We start from the raw sequence: 17,689 nt of genomic DNA on the forward strand, positions 1-17,689 counted from the left end.
ATGTGGTATGATTGTCAATGACACTCCACAAGAGACCAAAATGAAGCAAAATTAAAAAAATGTAGGTCACCGTACGCCTTTCAACAATGAACAAAGCCTATACCGCATAGTCAGCTATAAAAGGCCCCGAAATGACAATGGAAAACAATTTAAACGAGAAAACTAATGGTCTTATGGTAAAAAATGAATATACTTTCATTCAAAATCATATTATTATATTATTTAGCATGTTTTTTTTTGTATACAAGTAACCCACTGTTTTGGTCCAATGAGTTTTAAACATTCTGTTTAAATCGATCATTCCAATGTCTTAAAGAAACGAAAAGTAATAAATCCTCGCTTCAGCATATTTTTTGAAAGAAATAGTGAATAATGTCAGATACCTCTGAGGTTTTGGCTAATATGTTATCGTCAATGTAGGTTGGCTTGCCTAGGACATAATCTAAGTGACTTCCTTTGTGACCTAACTCGAATACTTCTATTCCAAAATGGCTAATACCAGAAAGATCGTCTTTCCATCCTTTCCATATCACTTTGATGGTACGCTAAAATGGAATAATAGCAACTTTTGCAGTGAGATCTAATAAATAGTTAAAAACAATAGTGCTATTTTTTTTCTTATAACCATATAATTCTTATATGATTTGCATACAATCATCTAACTGGGTACTTTCCAATGGCCTTCGCAAAAACAAAATCACTCCATCATATGATTTTCAAGTTTATATAATAATGAAAATAAAAAAACTCTCTTTGACATTTTTATCTTAATTTATTTATTTCGTTCCTGAGGATAAACAGTTATATCATGGTACCTGGATTATAAGTTAATACGCCAAATACTACCAAAGACTCATCAGTGACGCTCAGATCAAAATAGTTATAAAGCAAAACAAGTACAAAGTTGAAAAGCATTGAGGACCCAAATTAAAAAACGTTGTGCCAAATACGGCTAGGGTAATCTATTCCTGGGATAAGCCAAAAAAAAATAAAGTTTTGTTCACTGGAAATTAAAAAAAAAATTGACCATATAATTGATATTCATGACAACACGTTAGTGGGTTTCACTTCCGTATACATGTATTTCTTTTATTGAAACTATTGCTGATACACTCGTGTGGTTAAAATATGACAAATTGTTATTTAATTTTGATCAGGATTTATATGTATGTGGTGCCTACATACCTCAAATTAATTCAAAGTACCATTTAGTATACGAGTGGGACATTTTTCGATTAATTTGAAGACAACATAATTTCATGTTCATCTAAAGAAAAAAATATGTCTTGTTGGTGATTCTGAATTGCAGATCGACAATGTTTCGGCTTCATTGAAGATGGTACAGTCCATATAACAATACAAAATCAACAATTGAACCTATTCAATTATAGCAATGACTCTCCGTTATCTACACACATAAATCCAGATACTATATTCAACGATTATGGTTCAAACTTATACAATTATGTTAATCGACAGGATTTAGGATATTAAATGATCGTCATAAAGATGGATTATCAAATGACTACACATATAGCGGCCCAAAGACAACTGTTGATTCATTCAGCATTATTGACAAAGGACAAGGTATGATGAGGCGTTTTATGATGCCTTGCGGAATAAGTTCATGTATAGATTCTTGATAGCCTTTGTATTGAAACTAGACAACACAATGATTCTTTTGTGTTCTGGTTAAAGGAAGGTTGCCTAGCAATGGTTTTATTAGATAGCAAGATCATCAGTTATGCATTGATATCTCATTACAACTAGCATTACTGAAAAAAAAGAATTGTTTATTCACCAAGAACTTCGAGTTGCAAATGAATAGTCAGTTCATTTTTTTTTAAATAAATGCTTAGTAAAATCCTAGCAACGAAAATATGGTGTAGCAACGGTTCCAAATTTTGTAATTTCGGTCATATAAGGTCGAAAATTTAGCGGGGTTAATGAATGTATGAGAAAAGACCCAATTATTGACCGTCGTGATAAAGGACTTTCACGGATTGCAGAAAACAGGAAAAAAAATTCGCGAGGACATTTTTCTGATAGACGGTTTAAAGAATGTTTACTTATTTATCGGTCTATAATAATGTTGTATTAGTGATTTTGTGCATAAACTGCATAGACGATTCCCAGTTGACAGTGAATTGTTTTTCTGCTAAGGTTGAGTATTTACATGTATTTTAGTAATTAAATATTTCATATTTATACTTAAGATTTTGAATAAAATTAATCATACCCCATTAAATTTATATCAAAAGCCAAAACTATTATAATTGGTATTTTATTGATAGATTAAGAAAATGCTACGTAAATTTGCCTAAATAAAGCCAAACGTAATTATGCCCCTGTTCGAAATTCATAAATCGATTGAAACGCATCAAATATAAGAAGAGAACGACGACATAACAGAAACACTAAAATGCAACACACACAAACACGAACTTTAAGATAACAATTTCCAATTTGCCTGACTTGGTACAGGACATTTAAATGAAACAAATGGTAGGTTGAACCTGGTCTTGCGGCTAGCCAAACCTCGCACTTTAATGGCAATGTTATATATAATTCTAAAATAATAATATTACATGACAGGACTACAGTGCAAATAAGTACAAGAACATTAAGAACAGAGAAATGCACAAATAAACATTACAATAAGACATTTCGACATGTTAATGATTATGAAAGGTACAAGGCTGATATTTTGATACACCATGCCTTATTTTTAACAATGTTTAACCCTCTTGATGCCAGCTGTTTATCAAGGTTGTATTTAGTGTGCCAAAAAATACGACACCTCGAAGTCTGTAACGTTCGATGTACAATAAACGTCATTCGATATATGACGTTATGTCATAATGAGCGTTACATTTAGGACCCATTGATGAAACATAAAACCATATTTGATCTTTAGTTTTTCGTTTGAAAAAGATACAGCACTGAGTAGAAACTTGCATAAATTAAAACATGAAAACATCTGTCTCTCCGTCTCAGTCGGCGTGGACACATGCATCCCTCCGGACGCAAGAGGGTGAATCTGCATAAGACTTACAAGTGAAGCTCATGTAAAAATAATAAATAAAGCAAAACAAAACAAGTATAAAATTGAAGAGCATTGATGACCAAAAATTCTAAAAAGTCATGCCAAAAACGGCTAAAATAGTTATTACTGGTAAAAAAATCCATAGTATTTAGAATAATTCTTACTTTTGCAAAACAGTAACTTTATAACACTGATCATATGATTGATGTTTATGCAGTCGGAAAGCAAGCCCTTAGAAACGACCGTTGTTGCTACTTTCTTAAGACAACAATGGGACTAATATTAAAACCCACCATTCTGAAATTGCGTTTATTTAGCGGAAAACAAATTGGCGCCAATTAGGAAGTTTTTTGCTGTTTCTTACTTACCATTAGGGTCAGAAATAGATTTCTATTGATTTGTTAATCATGGATTTTATTGTTAAAAACGTCAAATTGGCCGTCTTTTAACCATTACGTAATGCCGTTGATCGTCGTTTATAAGTTATGCTAAATTATCTGTTATTTTTTCGTATTTTTTTCACAGAATAACAAAGATTATATAAACTATACAAAACATTAATAATACGTAAGTTTAAAAAAAGCAATTACAACGTTCTATCACCCATTAGGAAACCCCTTTTAAACTAAATTCCAAAATAAAGATTTTTTTTTGACATTGTAGTTTTTTGTTCTTACACATTGATGTCACGTTGCATCTGAACACAATGTACATGCACATTGAGTGTGAAAATTAATGGCAAGGTCAGCTGTGAATATTTGACTGGATTAATAATTTTCTTTAAGTCAGTAAAATGTTTGACCTAAATTAAACAAGGTACGGAAATCGTATACTGTCTGTGCACAACCTTAACTGCTATAGATGACACAAAACTCATTTATTGTTTATGGTAATATATTTTGTTTGTGATGAAGGAATCCTGATCAATCCTGCAAAAATAAAAAAAAGTCCTGTCTAAATTTGAACTAAAAACAATCTTTTTCAGAATTGCATTCAAAGCATGTATATGTTGACATGAAGTGTGACTTGTGATCTAAAACATAATTGTTGACTTAGTACTCAGAAACTGCTCTGAAATACTTTCATATAAATATAGAAATGCATAGTTATTGGTTTTTTAAATAGAAAAAAAAAATATTAGACCGAGTCCTTATGTTCTACTTAAATTTCAAGTTCATGATTAGAACCATTTATCTATTGGTTAAGTGTTTTTTTATAATGTGAGTTCATTCATTAGAACTTGCATGGAATTAACGAGACAACATTTATTGTTAAATACCTAGTATATTATTTTTTTTCATACAAGGATTGCAAACGAATTTCCTTTTATTTCAAATAATGAAGAATTTACATTCAGAATACTTTCATTATAATCTCTTTTATATATAAATGAAAAAGGTATGACCAAGTATCAGTAATAAAAATCAATCATTTAATCCTGTCTTGATCCAGTAGTCATGAATATTTTGGAGTAGTCATTAATACTTTGGCTACCCCTTGTATTTATGTAGTAAAAATTTATTTCTGTGTTGAAATTATTAGGGTGCAGCAGTAAAAATACTCACCAAAACATAAATTAATTCTTGGAATAATAAAATTATGAAGTTTTATGGCACATAGTCATAGAGTTTATTTCACTGAGACTGAGTTCTGAAACATAATTGAAATTCAGCATAGCTTCCCGAGAAGTAAAGAAAAAAAATGACGATTTTCATTTCCTGTGACCGATTTATTTGGTCAAGACCTAGACTTGAAGACACATTTTGATAGACAAAATTAGTTTAATCAATAATTGAGTTGATCGATATTACTTCTTACATACTCAGGAGTGTTCACTCAAAAGCAAATTAGATTTGATTCATGCAAAAAACTACAATATCGAAAAAACTTATTTTGGTAAAAAAATGCCCATATATGGTAATCACTTGACCTCCATTGTTGCATTAAGAAATGGGTTCAAACCATGGACAGTTTTCCGATTGTATGACAACATCGAAGTAGCGACTGAATAAAAAAGGAACATGTAAAACAAAACAAAAATAAAAATAGGACAGCGCACAAACAATACAAAAGAAGTACGAATTGTCACAGACTAGATAACACTACAAAATGAAGTGACTGGTAACTTTTCTTAAAATTTGATGTAGTTCAAAATCAGTTTGTAATTATGGTATTTGATGTATAATATAACAATTCCAATTTAATAAATATAGAATTGTGTAAGTAGTTAGAAAATTAATTTGTATATCTAGCCATGTTTGTATTTCTTTTAGATCAAACTATAACACAAATAGTTTTAACGTTCTTTCGTGACATTTTTTTAAGTAAGAAAACTCCTGTCGAGTTGTCAGCTGCAGTCTCATTTACTTTTTTTCAACCTACATTAAAAATTTTGTCATGTCGCCCTTAACATACTTTTTTTATTAGGCCTAATAATAAATGTAATAAATTTAACCTTTAGAAAAAACAATTGAATCTTGCCAACACATAATTAAAAAAGTTAGCAAACAGCTTTTGCTGAAAAGGCTCTTTTCAGGGTCATTTAAATATATTAAAAAGAATCTCAATTGTTGTGACATCATAAAACTATGATATATGTGTGGTCAAGGTCAATTTGAATAGATCTGTTGCTTGAAATAAACCATGGCATAACTAAATTATACCATAGCAAAAATTGTAAATTATACCTAAATCTGCCTTCATATGTTTAATAACAACGGTATAGATTAAATAACATTTAAAGTTATAGGACATTTGTATAATGATCAGTCGATAAACCACCATGGACGCTGTCAAAAAAGCCCGCACTGCTCTCGAAAACCGGAACATATAGTTATGCATTTAGTTTCTCAATGCAATAACAAGAGTTTTAGTAAAGTGTCTATATATCTAAGGATATATAGATTCCATGTATGCATTTTCTTCGACATTTGAGTTGGTATGTGTATAAAACTGGCTTTATTCTGTATTCAAAGATCACCTTAGCCGTATTTGGCATAACTCTTTGGAACTTTGGTTCATCAATGCGCTTCTACTTTGTACTTGTTTGTTTTTATAACTATTTTGATCTGAGCGTCACTGATGGGTCTTATGTAGACGAAACGCGCATCTGGCGTATTAAATTATCAGCCTAATTCCTTTGACAACTATTAGCAACACTACTGGGTCGATGTTCTGATATGAAAATCAATTATATGGTCATTATTTGTAAATGTCCTATTGATAAAAGTATGAATATTTCGAAATACTAATGATTTTCTTATCCCGGGCTTTACCTTAGCCGTATTAGGCATTACTTTTTGGACCTTTGGGTCCTCAATGCTTTTCAACTTTGTACTTGTTTGTCTCTATAACTATTCTGATCTGAGCGTCACTGATGAGTCTTATGAGACGAAACGCACGTCCAGCGTATAAGATTATAAGCCTACAACGTTTGCTCACTACTGGAATAAAATAATGTAAGGCTAAATCTACCTTATATTCCTACCTTAAATACTAATATGCCTTTTATAAGATTGTATATTGAGCTCTAGCTTCTATATCAAGTCTTGTCAGGAAGGAAGTCTGTTTGCTTACATTTTTATCATATTCACTAAAAACAGTGGTTTCTCTTGAAAATACCCGACAAAATTACTCGAAAAACGACATCTGATTTAAGCATAACTTACAAGAACAGTTATTGTTTTCTATATAAAAAAAATTTGAATTAAAAAAGTAATAGCACTTACAAGTAATTAAATGTGTTATGACCCAAGGGGTATACATTGTTCTATGTTTTTTGCCACAGGGGCCTCACATTTTCCTCAATTATTCTGCTGTTTCTAGCAGTAAGGAATATTTAGTACACAATTGGCATAGAACACACGATTATAAGTTTTATTGACAGAAGTACTTTTGTATTTCTAGCTTGTATTTTTTTATGCCGTGCTCACAAAAAAAGCCGTTTAGGTGGTTAGGTTTACTTATGGGTTATCGACTGGACAAAACCAACCTACCAATAATATTCATGAAGGATGAATGAGTTTCAATGAATGCGAAGAGAAAAAAAATAAGCACTTTTAATAAATTTAAATTAATAGTATGCATATATTACGAATTTATGTTGCATTTATGGATTTAAGAAAACTTTTCATACTGAAAACTGAGAATTTATGCCGAGTCATCATAGTTGAGGCACATGATTTTCTCATTCTTCATGGAATATTTATAAAATTAATATTTGAGGTTATTTCAATGAAATCTAGAGATAAATCGGACATGTCGGATTTGTTGAAATTCTGTATGTTTTTTTTACCTATAACGGATGCATTTCTGAAAATATCAAGAGTACAATTTCCATGATTTAACAAACTTTACTAAAATTGTCCGTTTATAAATTTTGAAATTATTATAAAGGTTTCAACTCCCTCAGGCAAAGTTGGCTTTAGATGAATTTGGCTATTTATTTTAGGTGTTTTTAACATATATATATAGCTCTTCAACGATTTTCGGTACTTATACATCTTCGGATTTCAAATGTTTGGCTTTGAGCGTTCCTGATGAAGGTAAATCCAGAAAAGCGCTTCGGACGCAATAAATTATTAAACGTGTTGTTTTATATTTTTCCAATAGAAACTCCTTAATATATCGGAAAAAAAACTAAGGATTTCGTCCCTGAGAGTATCAACAGCTCAGTAGTCAGCACTTCGGTGTTCACATGAATATCAATTAGGTTGTCATTTTTATAAATTTTTTGTTAACAAAACTTTGAATATTTGAAATTAAAAATCAAACAAGACTAACAAAGTCCAGAGGGTCCTGACTTGGGACAAGCGCAAAATTGCGGCGGGGTTAAACATGTTTATGAGATTTCAACCCTCCCCGTATACCTCTAGCCAATGTAGAAAAGTAAACGCTTAACAATACGCACATTAAAATTCAGTTAACGAGACGTCCGAATCCGATGTCAGAAGATGTAACAAAAGAAAATAAATAAAATGACAATAATACATAAATAACAACAGACTACTAGCAGTTAACTGACATGCCAGCTCCAGACCTCAATTAAACTGATTGAAAGATTATGTCTTCATCATATGAATATCAGGCACAATCCCTCCCGTTGGGGGTTTAGTATCGTAATAATCATACGAATGGATGACAAATGCGACTATGCATGTTACCTAAAGAACACAGAGGCATAATGATTAAATTATTGTGGAAGGTAGAGAAGCGACACACAAAATGAGGTCTTCTCGTTTAATAGTAAAGATGAATTGGATAAGAAAATCCTTAGTTTTTCGAAAAATTAAAAGTTTTGTTAACAGGAAATTACCACATAATTGTTTTTATGCCAACACCGAAACAAACAAAAAAACAACAAAGAAAAAAACCAACAAAAAACAACACCGGTAAATTACTGTAACGATATATTGATGCTGTCGTTTTAAGAAATTTTGAAAGTTAAAATCAAAACAAAAAAGTACAATTGAATGGAGTTTTCCATATAACATTACAGCAAATCACGGTAGAAAGGTATTTCTGTGCAAACCTGTTTAGATAAGTCCTTGCAATCAACAGGTGGTTGGTTACAATCTGTTTTACTTTGAACTATACATTCGTGGTATGGTTTTATATAATCCATCCGGAAGGCAAAGCTGCTGCTAAATGTTTTGCCTTTGAGTTTGACTTTGATATCTTTGTCATCATTTTCCCTATCGATATATTTTAGGAAACCTCCGTTTTCAGCTGTACACGTTATAGTTAACCTAAACAAAAGAAAACAACAATACATACATACAATGTATTAATGTCTTGTCTTTTTTATCGTTTTACTAGACTTAAAAACATGTTAAAGAAAGGGATAAAACATGGCTTCCTCCACCTCAATTTTAGACCTAAACCTCGAATATGAATCTTAACTTTGAAAATATTTTCTTCCCCGACCTTAGTTGCAATATACCAAATTCACCTGTATATAGAATATATATTTCCCAACTAATTAGGTATTCAAACGCTTGCAGCTCCTATTCAGACTTTGTAAAACGACCCGTGTGTCTGAGCAGAAAGTTGATTAACCCGGGATATTTCAAAGAACGTCTTGTCCCTTAAGTCAATAAATATTCCGTATCAACTTCACAAATAATACACAATGGTCTTGACGTATATATTCTGGGAACTGACGTTGTGTATCATCTTAAAAACGTGTTATAGTATTCTTTTATTTGTATTTATATATATTACGTGTACTGTTTAGTCTGTTTTTGGTGATATCCATTTGACATGACTCTGTACTTATACATTTCGTCATTGATTTATTGTTTTTATGATAATTTTTGCATTCTTAATGTGATTTTTCTATATGCCTTTTTGTGTTGTGTGTCTTTGGTATATATGACGTGGTTCTGTACTTTTCTCAATTTTTTGTGCTATTTTCACATTTCCTGACCGGTGTGAGAATAATATTTCTCCTCTCGGCAAATGATTAGTCGAAATTTGATTATGACGTCAAAATGTTTTGTTTTTTTCTGAATTTTTCCATGGTGACGTCATGAAAAAGGCGACCATGTCTGGTGATGTCGCAAATAAAGAAAACCAATTTATGAAAATCTTTGAAAAAGGAGGATAAAAATCATCAGAGAAACAGATTCCGACACTATAACTCGTGTATTACGATATTTCTCCACTCTCGACAGTTAAAATTTAAATAATAAATAATAATTAAAAATAAATAATAAATAATATTAAAATGTACCGGTCTCGAGTGGAGAAATATCGTAATACACTTGTAGCAGTGTAGGAATATATATATTTATACATCCCGTCACTGTGTTATTGTTCTATGATCTACATTTTTGTAATCTTGTCTTTCATTTTTGCTAACATGCTTTGTCTATATGTGTTTTTTTTATATGTCTTGGTTTTATAGTGATTATGATTATGACAGAATGTTTACTGCTTTACCCGTATTTTTTACAATTTTTACTTATTATGTTTGATTTTTGTTTGTTTTGTTCACAAATCGTTGTTAATATATAATAATAATAATATATAATATATAATAAGTACATAGAGAGGCTTAGCTAGTAATAATACCAGGTTTAATCCTCAGTTGAAACACCAGAAAATGTCTGTACCAAGTTATAAATATTACTGTTGTTATCCATTCGTTTGTTGTGTTTGAACTTTGAATTTCGCCATTTGATTTGAGACTTTCCGTTTTGAATTTTACTCAGAGATCAGTATTTTTGTGATCTTACTTTTAACATATGTTAATAGTTAGCAACAAATCAATCTTCACAATCATCGACCGTATTCCGAAAAGAGAAGGAGCAAATAGATCGGTATACGTATATCTCAAGCTTCAATCCCGATTGAGGTATATTTTATTCCTATCAATCTTTTGGAATTGCTCGTTACATTTTGTCTTGAAATTATTTAATCTATACTTCATATGTGTAATCTAAATTATTCTATAAAGTTATTAACATTTGATAACTTTATAGGAGCAATGCCACCCTTGCGGCTTTTCCCCCTATTAGTACTTTTTGAAATTGACAATTATTATTTTCCAGTAAAGTACTACTTTATAGTTTTATCCTGTCCACTTCTACGGTAACATTTAAAAAAAACAACATGTCATTGCATATAGATAATAACCATCACATTTTAAAATTAACACTGAAAATTAAATGTTGACTCAGCTTGTTAATAGGGAAAAAAGGGATGAAAATGTGATAAAATTTATTAATGCTTGCAAGCATGTTTGGGATCTGCTGATATATTTGTGCTTTTAAGAATATAACCATAAAATATTTGATGCGAAATACCTGAACGTAAAAAGATGTCTATGTGTTGAATTATGTTTTTGAATGATGTCCTTGTACCGATGATAAAATTTGGTAAATGTTTTGACTTTGTGATATCGAAAAGCCAGATGTAATAAAATCTAATTCAGCAAATTGAATAACCCAACTTTAAAATCATACATTATTTATCATGTTTCAACAGACTATCGGCATTCCAATGGGAACTAATTGTGCCCTTCTTATTGCCGACTTGTTTTTTGTATTATTATGAGGCTGGCTTCAAACAGGAACTCTTCGGAAGAAAGATAAGAATTTCATGTTTGTTTTGTGTGATTTGGAGGTTAAATCATTCGGCACGAAAGGGTCTACTCGATAGGTCACGTTAATGTTTACATCCATGCTATTTGATATTTTGTATCATGCATTAAGAGATTGATTGGTTTACAAATGATTGTGTGTATTTAAATACTAGTATATGTATATATGCTGACTTTTCGTACTGATTCGTAATTTGTACACATAAAATATTATTAAATGGTTGTTATTAAACCAGCCCTCGGCTCTGTCGTGTGGTATTATAGGGTTATTGCATGAATATTGGGGAATATTGTCCCGAGTAGAATTTTATATTGCACGAGCTTGAGAGTGCAATATATGTTCTACGAGGGACAATATTCCCCAATATTCATGCAATAACCATTTTATTGTATAGCAATATAATATTTGACAGTAAAAATTGGCTTAAACTAAGAATTAAACGTTGATGACTTCATGAAGTTTGAAAATTTATTGAACTAGTGCAATATTAGAATTTATTGCACACTAACTTTTGGTTACGTTGTGGGAAATATTATATTGCTATACAATAATGCACTTTACTCTTTTTTGTTATTTATTAGTATGATTATTATCAGTGGATGTGATATATGGGTGTTAACGGAAGAAGAAAATTTTATATATCATTTATTATGTAATTCTTAAATAATTAATATATCTTTTTCTAAATTAGAAATTTATGGCATATACAGGGAAAATAATACTTTATGATCATCACTTTATAAACACTGACTTAGCCTTTTTAAACGACACACATTTTGAAATTTTTACTAATAGTAATACTTTAGTTTATTTTAGTCATATGATTTAGCATATCTTACGTATCTGCATGTTGCAATCCCCAATACTCTATGTTGAACTTTTTTCTTTTAGTAATATGATATTTTGGAAAGGACAAGCCTCTACGGCAATCCAACTGCTGATGATGTTTTCGATAAACTGCAAAAGAAATTAATTTAGCAAAAAAAAAAAATTATGTGCAAGTATCTTAGTATCTTATTACATATGCATCCCACAAAAACATAAGAGATAATAGTAGATACATAGAGATTTTGAAATGAAGAAAATGGTTTGTATATTCCTTATTTTCAAGTTTTCAAAGATTTATTTCAAATGACATAAAAAGAGGGAAAACCGTCGAACGCCTTTTTAACATATAACTGGGTCAAAAACATTTATCTTTGGTGTTTGAAAACATCATTATTTATTATTTGGTGTTTCTACAGTATATTTGCGAAACCTGAGTTTCATAGTTACATATTTACTGAAGCTTGTACACAGGTATAAAAGAAGTGAACATTTTATTGGTTAACTTCCAGTAATGGTTATTTACTTATATGGAATGACATGTTATGTGAAAATTTTGAGACCTTGGAGGGCTATAATTATATGAGTGTTTTATCTGAACCTTATGTATTATTACATAGTCATATATAGCCACAACACATGATGCGATGTGTATGTTACTTATTTTAGCGTTTACAGTTGCTTGTTTTGTACTTTCATACATGCCACAAGATGTATATGTATAATTTTTCAATTCAGTGATCAGAATTGTTAAAATAAATTTTCCCCACTTTGATAACAGGTTTATTTATAACATTATTGGTGCATGGAGAAATTTTGTTTTAAAATGTATAGCATATTTTATTTATTTATAACTGTTACATCAACCCTAGGTTTCCAAGGGAAGCAACTAAAGGACCCCCGTTTTTACAGTCTCATTCGTCGTTGGAAAAGCAAATAAAAAAAACCTCCCATTATGAATAACAAACATCTATCTTTATAATTATCATATATCTATGTACAAATGTATATGCAATTATCATCTATCTATATATTTACATTAAACCATATATGATCATTTAAAAAAAGAATTCATGCTATCCATACTTTCTCAAAACATTTCCGCCACTTTATAGGATATAAAAAGATGAAATCGAATTCTTTTTCGTTACAAAAGCAATCTTTTCTTTTTATCTCCACCTGTGTTAAGTTTACATACTGATCAACTGTATACGTCAAACGTGCGATTCTACGCCAGAGATAATTTTAATCTAACCATGTGCCTTTAATGGGAAGGATTCGGTTCCAAAACGCCGAATCATTTATGGCTGGATTAAATAAAATACAAAACTAAAAAAGCAATGCATGAGGTTGTTAAAGGACAAGGTACGATAAGGCTTGTTTTAGGCCCCCTATTTTTATCATTTTTCAAATTCTGTTTTTGGAAATCTACTTATTGTTTTAAATCATTCACTGATGTTTAAAGTTTGTTTGCATAAACATAATAAACTTCAAAACCTCTAATTTTCGCAACTGGGTGAGGTGAGGGGGTTAACGTTCTGTTATTATTCAACTATTGTAATTATTATTCATTTTGCAGCTTATTTCACAACAAATTGTTATTTTTTAGCGCCTGCGCCAACGTGAATTTTTTTCCTATGTCATGAGAATTTTTTGGTGACTAAATCGCCAAAAAAAAATTTGGGTCACGTAGGCGCACGATATTAAATTTTAAGAAACAATGGCCAAAACGTTATTTTTTCTTCTTTTGGCGTTTTTTGGTGCCCTTTAACCCCTCTTATAACCTCACACATTTTCTGAAATTGATGGTTTTGAAGTTCATCCAAACAAACTTCACACCTAATGGAATATTTTAACGTGATAAGTAGCTTTCCAAAGCAAAATTTAGAAAATGAGAAAAAAGGGGGCTAAAAACGGGCCTTATCGTACCTTGTCCTTTGACAATCTGAAACATGGTATCAAACCATACTTTGTGTTGAAGTCCTGCATGGGTATCAATTTTCATGGTAACACTTTCATATAACTTCCATATAACGATTCAACGATGGGATGTGGTCAATGCTTCTAAGTTCTTCTCGTTTCAGTTGCACGAAACGGTTTTAAATATATCATTTGCCCTTTTGAATCTAATGTCTTTTATATTGTCAACATTCATTTCCTGGAGGAAATGCCTGACTAGTCCAAATCGTAATCCCCAAAGCCGAAAGTTTGTCATGTTAACCCTTTTTTCCCCTGGAGTCAGCGTAAAATTTGATTAAACACTCGTTCAGTTGTTCTGGTGTATCAAATAGCAAGTTATCTATTCCTGCCGATAACGAAAATTAAATAAGAAGAGTTCACAATACCCTGGCTTGTCATTTTATTTACAAGTGTTGATGACGTCATTTTCAACAGGAAATAACTTGTCCATAACATGAAAAAGTCAAGCGGATATAAGAAAAATTGATCGCATCAATTTAGAGTGCCAGCATCTCCTCTTTTTATTCAAAACATTTAATCGTAAACAAATCTCAGTATTTTTATACCTCACACTGTCTCGTCTAACAAAATGATTTGTCCGCATCAACCAAAACTGACCATATTAGAACTTTATTATGTAAATCTTTATAGCCGCATAGTAAATGAGTAATATTTTCATGTAAGAATGGATTGTATCATACAAATGATAGCAATATTGGAACCCACATGTCCTCGTTTTCGAACAGATTACCTGCCCTTGGAAATGAATGGTTGATTTGTTTTCTCTCTGCTCGACCTGCCTGATAATTTCAACGTAAACATTGTGAAACAGTGATTTTTTTTCGGAATCAACACATGACAAACTTACTTTGATAGTAATGAATAAAGGAAATGAGTGAAAAACAAAATACTCGCAAGCATGAAAGAGAAATAGAGACAGAAAATTTTAATTGTAAACAAAACACAGGTATAAAAATGGCGGATACTGACATGACGGCGACAGAGAGCTCACTCGAACAAAACATCGGTGAATACTCTGAGGATCAAACAATCAACAACAAACTCCTAAGTGGCATAGTAGGCATACAACAAACATTAAACAGTCTTATAATAAATTTGAAAACCAAAATGAAGAAATACATGGTATTAAAAATGACATATACGCCGAAGATGGCAATGAAGACAGACTTTAAGCTGTGGCTACAGAAACTGAAGACCAGACAACTATGATAGCCGAAGTCAGAAATCAAAATACAAAACTTACTACGGAATTAAATCTAATGAAATCATACGTGATATATTTAGAAACTCGACTTAATTGTCAACAAAGTCAAATAGCAACCCTGGTTGAACGTAGCATGAGGGAAAATGCTATAGTAATAGGGGTTCATGAACGAAAAGACGAAAACGTAAAAGCGGAATTAAAATTGATTTTCAAAAATGTTTTAAAAATAACTGAAAATATTAAAATTGACCGAGCCCACAGAATAGGGACACAGACAAATCAAAACAGCACCCGTTTTATAGTTGTAAAATTCCATGACTACTATGACCGAGAGCATGTCATAAACACTGTACGAACAATAAGCAAACAAAACAAAGAATTACTAAATGGCATATACATAACTCCTCAGTTTCCAGACGATATGCGTTAAAACAGAAAAAGACTGGTACAAAAACAAAAAGAGAACAAAGAAGTAAATGTAGACATTGAAATTAAACGAAACAGTTTATTCTTTATTACAAGTGGATCTAAATATGTGGAAAAAGTGTCAACACCAAAAACATTAGCATTTTTTTATGCCAAAAACAAGTCTAAATTTGGTACATTTGAACAAACTAGTTCCAATGAAGTTAGTGACAATGGTCATACTTATTGTGTCAAAGCTGCTGTCGCCACAACATACGCATAAGTTCGTAAAGCTTCCCGGCAAATAATGCAGGGCCCAGTATCAGCTTACACATACAACACGTTGGTATATAGATTTACAGACAAAGACGGACATACACACAACGGGTACGATGACGACTGAGCCTACGGAATTGGATCAAGGATACTTGACTATCTAAAAGAAATAGATGCACATAACATTACTATTATTTCCTCACGTACACCTCCATCTGGTACAACAACGATAGGTTCAAGAAATAACAATAGTATCTTGGAGGGAGTAAAGTTGGTTCTCCGAAAAATGTAAAAAAATAAAACTTTAAACCAGTCTGGGACTATTAAACTAACGGGACTGGAAACTGTTACACCAATCAGTGTAATAATTTCTACATCACAGTCGTTAGAACGAGACTTTACCTGCACTATTTATCGATACGCCATATTGTTTTGACAGTGACAGCGTTCCTTGATCTTATAATTTTAGTTATTTGTTATTTTATTTTATAGTTATTAGAGATGATAATCCTTTATAAAAACACGATAACTATAATGATAACAGTTATCTCTATCTTTGACAGTTGTTATGTATCACTAAATCCCGCATTAAGTGTAAAAAAAAAACCATATGGATATTGAAATTTTCAGGATGAAAATTGCGTGGGGACAATGTGGAAAAAGTATATGATTCATTAAATGTCTTATAACTTTTGATTGAAAAGATATACGCAAGTTCGGTTTGTTGTAAAATAATATTTATAGGTTATAGTTTGGATTTGTCTTGTTTTATTGTCACTTTTAATAGTGAAAAGTGGGACAAAATCATTTTCTCAATACAACCAGTACCCACAAGCATGGCTCAAATAATTTGTTTTTGTTCCTATAAAATTGCTTACTTCTGTTTATGTGTGTAATTTTTTTTTATAATCAGGGTTAATTTTCCTTAGTTATAGCCTTCAGGTAGCAATAAGCATATGACTTCGTGAAAATATGTACACTATGTTCCATAATGAGAACTACAAAAGTAGGCCTGACCATGCACGGCCACATTGAAATTTTGGTTTAAGGTAGATAGGGTGTCTTCCTCCATCTTGGATTTTGAAATACTAGAAAACAAGGTCTAGATCTTTGATGAAATGTGCAGATTTTTAAAGTAGTAGGTAATTCATGTGTAAGAATTTTCATTATAATATAGAAAAGACATGTTTGATCATATTTATGATTGTATTTAACAAAAATGAGAATTCTTTTGTTTGATTCATTTGTTTGATTCATTTTTCCAACTTTGTCAAATAAGGGGAGGCAACTCAAATGCAAGGGCAGATAATCCAGATAGTGTCACTTTTACAATAGAGTGTGTTAGGAATTTACCCATTTTTACATGTAGCAAGAAAACGAGTCCGGTGACCCCATTTTTTCTTTTTCTTATCTGAAAGCATAATATTGAAGCTATCTTCTCATATTTTATCTCAAAATTCTATAGTGTGGTTTGCGTTTTATGGCGGAAAAATAGGTTTTCCATGCATAATCTATACAAAATTTTGACAATTTTGAACAACCTGTAGCGTGAAAATAAGTCCGGTGACCCATTCTTTTTATTAATGTTTTAAAACAAGCAGGATATGAACTACATTTTGGCAAATTATTAAAAGATCCTATGGATTATAATTTAGACACCCCATCTACCTTAAACACAAAAGTTCAAAACTATGTGGCTATATTTTCACGAGACCAGGGTAACTTTTGTTATATGAATCAATTAGGAATTAAGATTGTCAACATTGTTTTTATTGCACATTTATTGTTTTCACAAACACCTTAGTGGTAGAGTAAAGTGCCGGTATTTCGACTATATCGGGTTTATTT

General features: G+C 31.2%; 2 protein-coding genes across 2 annotated transcripts in view; one reads left to right on the forward strand and one right to left on the reverse strand.

Annotated features, from left to right (window-relative positions):
- Nucleotides 1-17,689, reverse strand: part of LOC139481199 (uncharacterized) — a 174,056-nt gene that overhangs the window by 77,312 nt on the left and 79,055 nt on the right. The window contains exons 8-10 of the mRNA XM_071264356.1: nucleotides 11,991-12,108; nucleotides 8,577-8,793; nucleotides 384-545 (exon numbers count right to left, since the gene is read on the reverse strand). Of these exons, the coding sequence (XP_071120457.1) occupies nucleotides 384-545; nucleotides 8,577-8,793; nucleotides 11,991-12,108 (497 nt within the window). The remainder of the gene's footprint in view (nucleotides 1-383; nucleotides 546-8,576; nucleotides 8,794-11,990; nucleotides 12,109-17,689) is intronic.
- LOC139482510 (uncharacterized) lies at nucleotides 15,162-15,968 on the forward strand. Its single transcript, XM_071266423.1, has 2 exons — nucleotides 15,162-15,288; nucleotides 15,850-15,968. The coding sequence occupies exons 1-2, from the start codon at nucleotides 15,162-15,164 to the stop codon at nucleotides 15,966-15,968; spliced, it is 246 nt and encodes an 81-aa protein (XP_071122524.1).

Source organism: Mytilus edulis, chromosome 7, assembly GCF_963676685.1.
Source record: "Mytilus edulis chromosome 7, xbMytEdul2.2, whole genome shotgun sequence".
NCBI classification, from domain to species: Eukaryota; Metazoa; Mollusca; class Bivalvia; order Mytilida; family Mytilidae; genus Mytilus; species Mytilus edulis.